Raw genomic sequence first — 16,091 nt, 5'->3', positions numbered from 1 at the left:
TATATATGCATATATATACATAATCATTGGCCTTTGTAGATATTTATATTGCAACAATTAATTGTGTACATGTAGATATCTTTTTGTTAACAACTATTATAATCTATTATTATCAAAACTTCTAAACATCTAATTCTAACTTTGTTTGGATGTCTCTACTTTGCCTATTATTTCTTCTACACAATTGGTCCAATTTTTGTATGGATTGGTCTTATTCTTATGTATCTTCTATTGTCAAGATCCTATTAGACCAAATTTATTTGTTATGTCAATGCTTTCAAATCTCCTTTGATTAACTAAATTTCTTAAGTGATTTGTTTTTCTCATTGGCTATGATATTAAGTTTTGATAAATAGACACAATGTACGCATTGGCTATTTGTAATTGCATTATTTTGTTGATTTTGTATTCTTCTCAAAGAGAAAGATTTGCCTTCAAGCATACAGTCTTGAAATGAAATCAAAGGTATATACAAATATTTGGCCCATAATTATGCAAACTTAGCCAAAGGATAATACAGATCATCTTTATTCCAAACCCTCATAACTCAAGTTGCAGATAGTCGTAGTAAGTGCAGAAATCAGTAGCAGAGCTTGGGTGTATACTAATGGTGACATTGAAGAACGAAATGCCATTCCCTGAAACCAAATAATACGGCTACACGATAAAAACCCAATCATATCCAACAATGCTAAATTCCTCTATATACCTGAATAATATGAACCTTAGATCAAATAAGATAATATAATGACCAACTTCCTCAACTGGTGTAGATCTAAAAACGCCAATCTAGACCAGTAATCAATAACAAGCGAATTGCAGCCGTCACATTGAACCATTAATGATCCACAATTAACTGTTTTGGCAGAACCAAGTCAATGTGAACTGCCCTTAGTTTGCCGTAGTTGCTAGTCCCCCTTTTACACACTCTGCAAAACTAATAAAATGCACCCGATGATTCAATGCGTTCTCCTCTTCTCCTCTTCGTAACTACTCTACAGGCACTGTGACAAAGTGCAAATCCCGTGTCCATATGCCGCGTGTACAGTGTCTACTCTCCCAACGTCGGCGGCATCATTTCTTATGCCTGCTACAAGTATTCGTCGCTTATGCATGCACATGAGGCGTTACTGTATCTTCATGAGCCTTGCACACTCCCAGGAACAGGAATGAAGTGTGCAGTCACAATCATGAGTACGACAACAAACGAGACACCTACTTTGCACCAATCATCGCGATGTCAACTAGGGTTTTGTGCAGAGACTGGGGCTTGGAAAAGAAAGGGGAGTGATCACTTCCTTTCAATGTAAACACCTGTTCTGGAGGGTTCAGATTGATCATGTTTTGTTGCAACTCAAACGGCAGAGCGTGGTCCACAACTGTTTCGATATAGAAACGCCGTACACTGCCGTACTTTTCACTTGTCAACGTAATTTTTTCCATGGCTGGTGGAAAAGGGATGGGTCTCATGGACACCATTGCTAGTGCTACGTCCTGCACGATATTCATATAAAAAGTTATTAGAAGGCAAATACGAAATATGATATTGTTCCACAACAGAATCAATACTTCAACACTGGGACCGCACGGAATAGAATGGAAAACAACCTTAGCTGGACTCCTATTAAAGAACAAATCCTTCACTGAATTTCTGTCGAGCTCAACTGCTGTCGGAGTACTGGACGTCCTATTCTTGTACAAAAATCTCTGTGCCTTGCGCATTAAATCGTCTTCATTCTTCTCCTGCCCAAGTATCAGATTCAATTAGCCTTCGTTAGTTCATTATAAAGACGTACAAAAATTAAAATCGTTGGACAGATGAAGGATTACCACATGCGAGTGGCTTAAACTAATCAAAAAATGTGCTGTTGTCTTCAGCAGTTGCTAATGCATGCATTCGCATGTGAATTCAAGCTGATACTGCTAGGGTAAACATGTGGATACCGCCAATCTGACAAAGAGATCAAAAGACGATGTAGTACCTGCCGCACAAACACATCGAATGCCCGTTGACCATCTGTTATCATGGCGGCAGCGACAAAAACGGCTTTAGATACTTTACCGGGAAAGCACTCCATCGCATATGATATACAAGCTCCCCCAATATTGTGAGCCACAAGAATCACCTGCATTGTTAAATTCACTATGAGGAAACAAGATAACATACACAGAATCCCGAACAAACACGATGGTACGACCTAATTAGCACTTTTTGCAATATGAAGATATATCGGTTGGAATTTAGAAAAACGCATGTTATTACACTGTCAAACTGTGATACGGACCCTAGAATATAACTGGTCTATACCACTGCAAGGGGCCCCTACAAGCGATGCATCAAATAGCATACCTTTTCATCTGACCCTAGCTTATCTAGGAAGTTCAGAAGGGGTTCAGCATATACTGCCATACTACCGATCTCATTTGGGTCCATCGAGTCGATCCCCGATCCCCTCAAATCGATGGCAGTGGCCACCAACCCCGACTCCTCAAGTAACGCTATAGACTTGTACCAACACCATGATCCAAGGCCCCCTCCGTGTACCAACACAAAATGTTTTGTTTCGATACTTGCTTTTACAACTCCTTCCTGCAAGCCAAATAAATTAAGGCTGAATATGAATCGAAGGGACAAAGCCTCCAGAGAGACGTAAAACAGCAATGTAAATTAGGACTGCAAGCAAATGCGATCCAACAGTAATGAGGCTGCCCAATGGTCAGTCAAGATGACACTTATCGACCTACAACTGCAACCATGCCATAACTGGTAAACATGCCATATAAGATCTGCTTAAAATAGCGGCAAAAGATAACTACAACCATGAGGTCAAACATCAACGATACTGGAACTGATAAATACCTGGGCACATAATTGTAATGTAATACAACCAAGCACAGTCTCGTAAACACTGAAACCAGCATCTCTAGCTCTAATTCAGAAGCCGGAGTAGAGATGACATTTAACATTCGCAAAAATTCACCCGTGCTACACTGGAATTCTCCAGACCCCGCGCAGAGAAGAACAACTCCATCATCTTACCCCGCACTACTCACCGAACTGATACTTAACTCCATTTCAAAGCAATACCTACATTACACCCTAAGCGACGACCCTTACAAGATGAGAAAAAACCAGAATCGCAGCAAAGCCAGAAACACGTAAAAAGCAACACACTCTAAGGAATATGCTCCAACCAACTAAAATGTTTGCAACATAACCTTATATATAACAGAAGTTCCTCCTACAACATGAAATTACACAGAATTCACAGCGAAATTACTGATCACCGTTCACTATAGGCTGATATGATTGGAAAAAGGAAACTCAAGCAGAGTCGTCAAGGCATCTTCTCCTTCATGCGACAGGGGTCCAATCAAAAGAGATGCAGAACTCATCCAGACACTACAAAGGAATGACTGTCAGTGCACTCTCCTAACTACAGCTGAATAGATGCATATAGTTTCGTAGTTGACTGCATCTAACCAGTCGATTTGAAAACATGGAGGTTGTCAGAGGAGAAAGGGAAATTACTTACATGCACACTCATATACATTTCTATCTATATATATATATATATACAAAGAGAGAGAGAGAGAGAGAGAGAGAGAGAGAGAGATTACATCGCAACATAATAATATGAAACATAACAAAAACAAATGAAAGCATGAATGGCAAACAGACCTTGGAGCCATTAACAAGCTGGCGAGGATCAAGCAGCAGGTCATCGAGGTGCCGAGCACGAGTACTTGCACTACGCTTGAATTCATCTTTGTATGCACCTCCCGCCGTTCTACCCGCGTAACTTTTCCTAGGGGGCACAATTTTCGCCCCCTGCTCCTGGCTTGACGCATTCCGTTCGAATCTCATCTGAGCCTTATGCTGCTGCTGCAACGCCTTTGCTAATGCCTGCTGCTCGATCACCCCATCCTCCCAGCCCCCTCGCTTCCGCAATCCCCCGGTCACTACCTTCTTTTTCTTCTTCGGCTCCCCTCCGCCAAAGCACCCCATTTGATTCCCCATCTCTACCACCTCATCCAACTCCACACCTTCAAATTCTTTAACCGACCTCCCCGTCCATCTCGTCTCTGCCCTCACGCACCATTACCGATACCGCCCCTCTTCATTCTAACGCAATTCCACCCCAACCCACCTCATCGTTGCCTACTGTTTGAATGAAAGCAACGAAAAAGCAGCGGAATTTGGCTACAAAACATACTTGACCTGGCCGTTGACAAATACGAACGAGGGAAGAACGGACCAGTCATGAAAGCCGAGGAGGAGCGCCATGGCCACTACAACTAAGCGCAGCTCCATTCTTTCTTTCTGGGCCAGCCACACATGGTGATAAGGTATGACATCCCTAATACCGCCGATGGCACTTTGATCGCGGGCACTGACACTTGGCCGCTTTTCTCGCTGAACATAACCGCGAACTTTGGGGGCCCATGGCCATGGTTTGGGCGGATGGAACAGATTTCCAAGCGAAAGCCATTGTGGCACTCTGCTTGTCCATTACTGACGGGGTGGGGTATGGTGACGTGGCCAAAGTTTCTGGGTGGTGGGACTCATAAGGTCAAATGAGAAGTTTCATTGTCGCCTAACCAACGTAAATTCCACGTTAAGAACAAGAAAATCATTATAGAAATGAGTAAAATCAAAATCAGGTTGTAGGGATATTGAACTTCATTGGTTTTGTAATCAAAAAATAATAATGATTCCTCTTTGTTTCATGTTTTAGGCATTAGAAAAGGGTTCAAACTGATCATGATCACTTCTTTTTATGTTATTAACAGTATTTTATGCTTCAAAGTATATCAAGCTCCTCAAGAGGACTCAATATCATTTACAATCTTCCTTGAATGTTAAAAACATTTATAATTATTTGCACACATCCAAAACCTCATATATATATATATATATATATATATACACACATATTTAATCGAATTTGTTTAAAATGCCATTCTTTAAATGATAACCATTTTATCCATTCCAATGATTCTCTCTATGTTAAACATCATATTTTTCATTCTCTTCCCTTTTCAAGATTCTAAATAGGATATCAAAAAGTTATCCAAGCTTTTCGACTTTTGTTAATGAATGAAGTATCATGTACAACTCATTTTCAATGTAATAATCTGGATAATTGATTAAGAAATTTCATACAATGGTCTTTAGAGGAATTTCATGTCACCCAACATGTTTCCAAATATTAAAAGATATGTATTTTAATAATTGTTGTGCGAATGTATATTATGTACTCAAAACCTCTTACAACATGTAATATTTTATAAAATACTGTACTTTACAAGCTCAATCATCAGTCTTATCTTGAGACATAACTCATATAAATACTAAAATAAATTCCAAAGCATCTTATATATCATACATGTTTTTACATTATATATCATGTGAAGCCATGCCATTAGTTTCAAAGAACCTCAAATATATGTGAAGTAGTGTGAAATAGAATTTTGTAATTTTTAAATTTGCATTAGCTTCAAGTTTTTATTTATTTATAATAATCTTAAGAAAGGACAATGAAATTTGATTCTTTCATTTAAAATCTACTATCTATATTATTATTTAAATTTTTATCTAAAATATATTAAATATTACATAAATTATATTTATATAGTAGAAATAAATTAGGCATCTAAATTATTGATTTTACTTAAAAAGAATTATACTATTATCAAATATAGAGCTTTAGCTATTACACATGCTTTATAAAGGTATTTCTATTCTATATTAGATAATAAAGTAATATTCTTTATTAACCATGTAACATGATTTTTTATTGTAGACATATATATATATATATATATATATATCCCAATAATTATCTAAATAAATTAAATAGGTAGAAGTAAGTAAAAGTAAATAAATTTGACAATATCTTATAGAAAAGCTTCTTGAAAACTTCATAGATGCGGCTTTGCTTTTATACAAGTCTATAAATGATTGATAGGTTAAAAACTTCACCAACAAGTTGGCCACGTATCATACATGTTCATCACTTATAGTACAAGTTGGACATGTGGTGCACGTATAAGAAGCTTATTGTACAAATTAAACATGAATTTAAAAATTTGGATATGTGTCGGAAATCCTATAGAATATTGCCACATATCTTATAATTAGATATTATATATAGATGTAAAGATGAAGCCATCTTCACTCTTGTCAATTCCTTTCTTGCTTCTAATCTAATTTCTATAATCTCTAGTTTTTTTAATTTTTGGCAATAGCCATTCTAGTTTCTTTTTGAATATACATACTTTATTATTTCTATTTTCTTATCTCTCTTTGATATACATCTCACTTATTTATGTATCTCTTTTAAATTCTTATCTTTGACATTCTTATATACTTTTAACAAACTTTGAATAGTAAAACAAGTAATCTATTGATTAATTTTATGTATAAAATATGATTTTAAACTGGTTAATTAATAAAAATAATAATTTTAAAAAGATAAATATTTTGAGCCAATTATTATTAAAGATAAATTCTAATAGATATACTTTTAAAAAAATACTTTATTCATATTATTTTATATAAATTCTATAATATTCTATGTGAAAGTTAAATATCCCATAGATATTTAAAATTATCTTAAATTAATATGGCTAATAATAAATAAAAAATATTTAAAAGATGATTTATTTTATGCTATTAAATAGTAGAATATATTAATTAAGTATAAATTTTATAATTTTATAATATTATAATGAATATAAAAATCTTATTAATTTTTTTAAAAATTATAAAAAAAACTTATTTAAAAATAGAAGATGATAAAATTTTAATAAATTAATTGTCCAATTTTCTTAAAGAAGATTAAAAGTAATTAATCTTATATATATATATATATATATATATATATAATTATAATATATATAACCATTATCAATAATTAATCAATATAGCACAATTAAGACTAATATTTTTAGTTAAATTATTATTAATTTAATAATCAATTTAATAAATTAATAATAAATATATTTTGGTGGCAATAAAATAGACTAGTAAATATCATAAACATAATCAATACTATTAATTACTAATATAAAAAAATTAGATAGAAATAAATAAAAGTATGAAATATATATAATATCTTGTGGATAAAATAAAAATAAAATAAAAATGTATATTTAAGAAGAAACTATAATAATTATTGCCAAAGGCTAAAAATTAGAGATTCTTGAAATTAGACTTAAATTAAGAAAGAATTCACTAAAGTAAAGAAGGTCTCATTTTTGCCTCTATATGTATTATCTAATTAGGAGCTATATGACAATGTTCTATAAGACCTCCAACTTGTATTCAATTTGCAATACATGTATCTAACTTACAAAGCAAGTTTCATATATATACCACATGGCCAACTTGTAGTACAAGTAGCTAATATGTGTAACATTTGTTCAACTTCTTGACCAAGTTTCTAACATACTTATTATCTATAAGTATATATGAAGTTAAATCTTTGTATATAAAATTTTTAAAAGGCTTCTTTGTAAGATATTATAAAATTTATTTATTTATATTTAAATATTTATTAATATTAATTATATTTCAAGGATTATAAGCTGATAGTTTTTAAAAGGTCAACTCATATAAAAAAACATTCATCTAAAGAAATAAGACCTTGGATTGATATTGTACTACAAAAGTGACACCATTGATGTTGAGGGCAAAACTTGGTCTGAGGTACATAAACATGCCTAAGATAATATTTTTTTGCTTCTTATATTAGATTGCAGATACTAAAAAAAGAATTTTCTAGCTACTACTCTATAGTCACCAATTGAATATATTTTTGGTCATTCTTGTTGATTTTTTTGTTGATTTTTTTGTTATTCAAAATCAAAAGTCAGTAGAATGATATTATAAGTTCTTAGTTATTGTTGTTGATCTTCATAGGTACCAAATGAGACAATTCTAGTGAGGATATTTTTAGTGATTATTTAAATATTCAAGAGCACTTGCTATCTCAGCATATTTAGTATGTAATAAATTATTGTGAATTGCTTAATTTAGTAGCAAGATTTTTTTTTGCTTAGTTTTGGTTTGAGTTTTTAAAATATTCAACAAATGGTTTGAATTTTTGAGATATAGAAGAAAAGATTACCCTAGTAACAACCACTTACTCTTAGCACATATGAACACTGGAATTATCTTTCTTGTGCATCTCTATAATGAGCATTTTGGATACATTTTAGATAGTGTTGAATTTATTAGTAATACTAGTGTAGTGCTCAATCTAAGGAATTTTATGATTAAGACTGAAAGTGATGAGGTTCTAAAAATAATTTTGAATTAAAAGTTTTTTATTTATTTTTTTATTTTTTTTGACTTATAAAGACAAGCACGTTTTTACAAAAAATTGTCAAAGTTTAAAAGTTTATAGTTAGTGAAGTTTGAAGTTTGATTGGCAACAAAGTCAAGGTCATAGGTTTGAAGTGGTGTTGCGATGTTGAAAGATTTTTTTTCCAATGCTTTATACTAGCTGGCCAATTGATAGTGTTTAGTGTTAGCCTATCGGTAATATTCATTCCATTTGTTGCTTGAGTATAAGGATTCAATAGCATTTTTAAAACAACAAGAGGAAATAGAAGAAAATGACAAAAGACTTTGTGAGCAGTAGGGAATATTAAGGCATTGAATTGACCTTCATTGGTGGCTATTGTTCTTATTTGGGAAGTTTAATTTTGCCATTAGGTGGTGATTAAGTACCAACAACTCTCAACTTGTATGGTTGTTTGATCATGAAGAACCTACAGATTACTATAGTGGCTTGACTAGCAGTTAGTAATCAGTTAAAAGATAAAAGAAGTGTAGCAATAAGAATCCTTGACAACTACCAAGCGGAGTATATGAAGTGAAGATCTATATCAAGTATAAGAGTGTGCAAGGATGCTGAATTTCAAGAAGCCAAGATCAACATCGAAATTAGGCAAGATCACAAAATTATATGTTTGAATTTAAGTTGAATAAAAATTTATTTTGTATAAATTAAAATCACTTAAATTAATTTAGATTATATATTGGATGAATTAGGATTTGAATAGATGAAATCTTATGGATGAATATTGATTAAAGATAGTTGATTTTTTATTAATGAATGAAGAATTATGTGTGGATGAAAATTTATTTACAGATGAGAATTTTTTTGGGATGAATTTTAACTTAGATGATTTTTAGTAATAAAAAATAAAATATAAAATATAAAATAAATTTTTGCCTTTTTTATTTTATTTTTTATTTTTATATTAAGTGTGTTATTTTTTAGGATATTTAAGTTGCTTGTATTATTGAGGTGGATTATATGAGTATAAATTTAATTAATTAGAGAATTTAAATTCTATTTAGAAAGAAATAAGATGAAATTTTATGTAATTAATTTACAAGAATACTAATAGTTATAAATTAAAATAAATCATCTACTAGAAGAGATTTATTTAGCTCACAATTAAAGAAGTTATAGAATTTATTGAATACTAATTAATCAATAATTAAAAATTATTAAAAATATTAAACAATAAATTTTTTATAAATTATAATAGACTTTCAACTAGGAGTTTATTTTAATTCACAAATCCTACTATGTAATGTACAACTATATTGTTTTTGATAACAAAAAAAATAATTTGTTCTTAGACTATAAGCATGTTGGTCAAAATTTTTAAGAGTAAAAATGACACAGATAAGATAAGTTATAGATTCTTTCATCAATTTGTATTAGTCATAAAATTCATTCAATTTGCTTGATCATTTCAATAATTGATATCTTATTATTTGAAAATTTGCTATTAACTTTGTTATGACTTTAAAAAATTAAAAAATAAGAGATTTGAGTAGCTACTTCAACATAAAAGATGTTGTGATTAGATTGTTTTAGTTTCTATCTAAGAAGATTAAAGTTACTGCATTATATGCATTGAAAAACATTGACATTAGTAACATGGCTCAATATTTCTTTGTCATCCTCAATCAAATCAACTACCAAAGTAAACTTCAATATCTATAATTCTATTCCTTGAAGAAGATAAGAGTTCATATTCAATATATTTTTTCTATATATTGACTTCAACATAAACTATATTGGTTCTAAAATTGTGGATTGTAAGTTATAGCACATTTAGCTATGGATGGTGAAGAAAAAAAAATGGGTTTACAAAATATTGATGTTTAGAAGATTTTAACTTTTTATTTAGACATTGCTGAAACAAAGGAGTTGGCAATGTTATGGCAAAGTATTTAGAAAATTTGGTGCTTATTAAACTTGAGCAATTGATGATTGCTCTAAAACTTGGTTCTTCTTTATTGAAACTTACTAGAATTTGAAACAAGTCTTAACGAGGACTAGACACCAAATCATGCAATTTTATTCACATAGATTATATTTGAGAACAATTTGTTATTGTGCTAATTATGACAATATGTAGTTGGATTAGATATGCAAAAATAGAATTTGTATAGATTAAATATAATAATTTAGAATAATATTAAATATAAAATAATAAAATAGAATTGAAATAAATATAAAAATTTGAAATAAAACATTCAACATAGAAAGTGATATGGAGTTGAAAAAAATTAAATATAATAAAATATAAGTAATATAAAAAGAAACAAGTGTATTAATTTTTTTTCTTTAATATTACTTATTATTATTTATAGCTCTTTACTTAAGTATATAGGTATTTATGCAATAGCAATGTAGTGACAAATAGAATATGTATATTATTGGCCTTCATTTTTTTCTTTTATATGTTTGTTTTAGTAGAAATAATGAGTGGCAAAAAAAAGAATGGTATGGAAACAAGAAATCATTTCATATCTAGAATTCCTCTGCCACATCTTCTATCTCTATCAAATATACTATATCTCTTGATAGACCTTCTTTTATTAGCATTTATTTTACTTTTTTATGATCCATTTCTTACAAGCTTATTGATTTCTATAACAAATAAATTGTAGATAAGAAATTTAATCTTTTTCAAATATTGATTTTAAAATTGTAGTCCAATACTCATTTTATTTTATTTATATCAAACCTTCTTTTTATTCATAAGAAAATTTATCATAATTATAGTAGTATATTAAATTATATAATTTTATCTTTATATATATATATATATATATATATATATATTACTAAATATTCTTAATTTTTATTATATTTTGTAGTGGAATACATATACCTTGATTCAAAGCTTTTATAAATTATACTGTTGGAATTAATTCACTTAGAGAGAAATATAACATTGTGCATTATGAGAGAAAAATTTTAAAAAATATAATAGATATAAAATAACATCTCTGAATCTTAAGCCTTATGTAGATTCAACAACCAATTGTAACACTATTGAAATGTAGCCCTACAAAAAGAGTCTTAATTTTGAATTACTTAATGTAAATTATTCTGGTTTAGTTTCATGTAGGTTTTTCTTTCATTATTTTAAATTTGTCTTTTAGTGAATAAGCTCTTGAAGGTTTGAAATGCTAAAATTCTTCATGAATATATTATAAACATAAGGTATGTGTTACTTAGGCTTTTGAAGTTATTAGCAAGTATAAGATATGACCTTATAAGATTGGAGTCAATACATATGATGATTAAATATATATATATATATATATATATATATATATATATTTCTTAGTACAAAATTACATGGCTTTTAGTCCAATACTAATTTGATTTGTGGTGCTACTACGTAAGACCTGTTGTTGTGGTAGAGAGAATTTGCCTTAAAAAAGAACTGAGCTTATGGTTGTCACTAAATACTCAATTAAGCTTTTAGATAAAAAAAAACACCTAGTCTATATATAAAATTATCCCTGTAGAGGCAATTACATCAATACATAAGCCTTAAGTACCAAAGATCACCAAAAATGTGATAAAAATATTATAAAAAACTTATATATCCTTAAGATAAATTCTTCTCAAACTTCAATAGCTTATATCTTACGATTGGACTATCCAAAAAAACCCAAATTTTGTATAAAGTACTGATGTACTTTTAAAAACTATCACAACAAATTTTAATCATAAATTTATTACGGATCTTGAGATATCACCAAAAATCTAACAATAGCTTCAAATCCTTGCTTATATACACCTGTGTGCAAATTTCTTCATATCTCACAAACTAAATATTAAAATATCATAATTTTTTTATATATAGCTTCTTAACTTAATAACAAACTTTTTTAACAATGTTTGGATATAAATTCATCTAGAAACTTAAGATATGGCTCCAACCATTACTATCAACAAAACGACTCACTTACTACCTCTAAATTACATGTACTATCTTCAATGCTCTATAACTTCTCTATACAAACTCCAAATGCAAAAATTTCTTCATAAAAGAAATAGATCTTGAAATCATTCTTGCGGTCGTACCTCTTGATTTCCAAAATCCATCATAATCTCCTTGTATCCTCAAAATAGCAATAATATGTCTTAAAAAGACACTTTAACTTCAAATGGCTATAATTTCATCATCCTAACTCCAAATCCTCTATAATTTGTATACAAATTATACTCCAAATTCTAAATCTTACAATCCTTGCTTTTGATTTTCAAATATTTTTTTTAAAGTCACCAAAATCCTTATTATGATCATAGACAGCTTGTTGAATGCCTATTGGATATGGCCTTTAACCAATAGAGATAAAGATCTTTACTTTTACCTTTTGCCTTCATCCAACTATGCTTTGACTTCATCCCTCTTCATAAGCCTCCCAGTAATTTAGATTTTCATTCTTAGGCTTCTACCTTTTCTTAAAACTCTATACTAAATATTTAAATCTTATATAATTTAAATATTATAATAAAAATAGATAAAATTCAAAATAAAGTTTCTTATATATATTCTATTTAAATTAATTTATTAACCATTCTAACACACATTAAGACTTATGAACATAAAATATATTTTAACTAATTTTTACATACTACAAGTATTTATAGTATAATATTTCTATTTATTATATTACTTCTTAATTATTTACCAAGTATTTTTTTCAATCTTTAAATATCTATCTACCTTATAATGTCCTCCATTAATCTTGATGGCCTTGTAATAGCACCTTATCTTCTTGTTTATTGTATTTTTTATCTTCTATCATTAAGTTACTTTGATAGATATTATTTACGGTAGATACATATTCTTTGGACAAATAGCATGCTTACAATCAAGTGTCGATACTCAAGGTGAATAACATTTTATATCTTGAGATATCTCACATCTTATCCTTAAGATGTTTGCAATGTATGATTTTTTTGGATTTGGTTTTGGATTTAGATTGTGCATCTAAGAATACTTTGTGTAAGATGGTTCCTACCTACCATACAATTTAAAAATTACTTATGCAAATCTTCAATGCATATGGAAATATTTTTATTAGATTTTTGATGCATATTAATAGATATCAAAAATTATATTGCATATAGATTTTGGACAAACTTAACAATCTACTATGTTGGTATAGGTGAAAAATCTTTATTTGATGTGTAGATGTTTAATAAAATGATTTGATATTATATACTAAATTTCATCTATGTTGTTGGTCTTGTTGTCCAAGCCTCTATTGTATACATTGTTATTATTGAATCCATGCTTTGTAGCCATCTCTACAAGTTGTACTTTTTCCATACTATTGACATTTGTCAATAGTCATATGAGGCAAGTACTTTTAACTTGTAGTTTGATATGCTATAAAAGACCTATAATCAATCCTTATGATTAATTGTACATGTAAAAGATATACAAGGTAAATTTATATCTTTGTTTGTCTTTTCAAATATAAGATTGTTGGAAGGGCTATTAGTACACCAAATATTATACATTTTTTTGTCACCATTGAATCAATCTAGTTTAAGATGGATGTATCTTAATCTTATTTTTTTGATGATAAAGATTCTCTATTTTTGCTATCCTTATTTGTTGTGTTGCGCCTTTGAGATGCAATTGCAATCCTCTAAACATGGATGTTGATATTTCTTAAAGAATAATATTTAGAACTTATATTTCCTTGACTTAGACTTAAGTGATATTTTTCAAGGCTTTGAAGGTACCATATTTCTATTGTAACATGTAAATTTTTTATTCTAATTCTTATAATTTACTCTTTGTAATAATATAATCATATCTAAGTTCCATAGATTTATTCTACTATTGACAAATTTTATAGTCTTTTTTGTCAGGTTAGGACTACAAATTTTTTATCTTATATAATATATCTTGTATATCTTGGATACTTATGGATGTTGATAAGGCATTGCACAACTCCATTATGTCTTAGTTCTATTGCTTAATTTATAATTATAACATTGTATTGAACTTGTAATATCATAAATCATATTCTAGACATAGTCTTCTTCGTAATGTGACCTTGTGGTTTCTTTGTTGTGTAATGGCACCAACTCATTTAATATGCAACTTAGGATTTTTTTGTTACAATCAAGTTTTCTATACTGCCGCTTTTTAGGCCATTTTCCTTAGATTGGAGTGTTATAAGTCCATAATAATAGCCTAGATATCAACATCTATATAGGACTTCTTGTGTTGGGATTCTTTATAATGCTACTCTTATATGTATTTATTTTTGGCATCTTTCTTTGTTTTTTTTTTGGATGTCCTTGATTAACTTTTGAGGTGATATACATTTGAACTCGGCAATATAATGTTGATACTCAGTTATATATGTTGAAAAATTATGAGCGATAGTAATATAAGAATGTTGGTCTTTTTGAAGATATCTCAATTTTCATGTAAAAGCTTTGATGATGATGATTATACTTAGTTGGTTGTTTTGCCATCCTCCACTAAGAAATGCACATCTATAGTGACATCTTAAATGATATTGACTTGCTTGCAAGAAAATATTGAGGATATTATACCACAAATGTAGGTATATCCCTTAATATTGCATTTGATTTTTATAATATGCATAATTTATTTGCCAACTATAAGGATTTTGTTGTTCATAATGTTGTTGTAGTTAGAATATTAGTGCTTATACTTAGATCCATTGCCAATGACTCCCAAGAAGTCAAATCCAAATATTATTTTGAGATAATTTACGTTCCACAAGATCTCTTTGCCTTAAATAATGCCAAGATATTAGTCATCTAAGGATTTGTGCCATGCCATGCTTTAAACAAACTGCCAACATAACTTCTTATTTATGGTAGTCAAGAGCTAGTAATATCATATTACATATATTCTTGCTTGAGAATGTATTAGGCACCTAATTTTGGAAGGTGAGTAGAAATACAAAAAAAATCCTACTAAATCTAATAGACTCTTAAATAAATTTTAAGCAATATTTAATATCTCTAATCAAACCTTAATCAATCCAAAGTAATTTTAAAAGAAGTTACAAAAGAAACACAAAGAAGTCATAAATTAATCTAAAATAATAATAATAATAATAATAATAATAAAATTTTTAAAAAATATATATAATATTAAAGAAATATTAAAAATATTAAATTATAAAAAATAATAAATAATCCTTTTGAAATATTAAAAATAAAAATCTTAAATGAATCTTAAATAAATTTTAATCAAATCTTAATTATATCTCAATTAAAATCCTAATAAATCTTAACCAAAGTTTAGATCAAATCTTAATTATATCTTGATTAAAATCTTAGTTAAAATTATAATTAAAATTTTAGTGAAGCTAATCAAATCTTTGATTAAATCCTAATAAAATCGTAATTGAAATCCTAATGAATGTTAATCAATATTAGGTCAAATCCTAATAAAATCCTAATAAATTCCTAAATCTTAACCAAATCCTAAATTCTAAATAAATTCTAATTTGATTTCAAAAAAATCCTAAATAAATTTCAATTATCCAAGACTATAATCTATAAAAACTCTCATATTTTTTAATCTAATTAATTGATTGATCTCAAATTTTATATACACATTTACAACAAGCTCAATTCCAAACTTTCAAATTTTTACCTATAAATACACAATAAAACTTATAAAATTCTCAAATTTATAAACTTGTTATTATTTCTCAAAATCTAAATCCACCAAGTATATTACTAATT

At 28.9% G+C, this 16,091-nt stretch overlaps 1 protein-coding gene across 1 annotated transcript; it reads right to left on the bottom strand.

Moving 5' to 3' along the window:
* Positions 1-500: 500 nt before the first annotated feature.
* Positions 501-4,338, bottom strand: LOC112279280 (putative methylesterase 11, chloroplastic). The gene is made up of 5 exons (XM_024513553.3): positions 3,683-4,338; positions 2,351-2,590; positions 1,983-2,126; positions 1,609-1,743; positions 501-1,494 (listed from the first exon to the last, which is right to left on the bottom strand). Exons 1-5 carry the CDS (start codon positions 4,019-4,021, stop codon positions 1,216-1,218), a joined length of 1,137 nt encoding a protein of 378 aa, XP_024369321.1. The 5' UTR covers positions 4,022-4,338; the 3' UTR covers positions 501-1,215.
* Between the last annotated feature and the right edge of the window lie 11,753 nt (positions 4,339-16,091).

The sequence above is a fragment of the Physcomitrium patens genome, chromosome 3, assembly GCF_059467195.1.
Source record: "Physcomitrium patens ecotype Gransden chromosome 3, ASM5946719v1, whole genome shotgun sequence".
In the NCBI taxonomy this organism is placed as follows: Eukaryota; Viridiplantae; Streptophyta; class Bryopsida; order Funariales; family Funariaceae; genus Physcomitrium; species Physcomitrium patens.
The sequence above is the reverse complement of the archived record's forward strand: the minus strand, read 5'-3'. Positions and strand labels throughout refer to the sequence as shown.

Bases quoted from the DNA above. Each gene is read 5' to 3' on its own strand.
- LOC112279280 (XM_024513553.3), bottom strand. From the start codon at position 4,021: ATGGGGAATCAAATGGGGTGCTTTGGCGGAGGGGAGCCGAAGAAGAAA. The intron at 2,591-3,682 runs GTCTGTTTGCCA...TTTGGCTTGCAG, and splicing joins AGCTTGTTAATGGCTCCAAG to GAAGGAGTTGTAAAAGCAAG. The intron at 2,127-2,350 runs GTATGCTATTTG...TTAACAATGCAG, and splicing joins AGCTAGGGTCAGATGAAAAG to GTGATTCTTGTGGCTCACAA.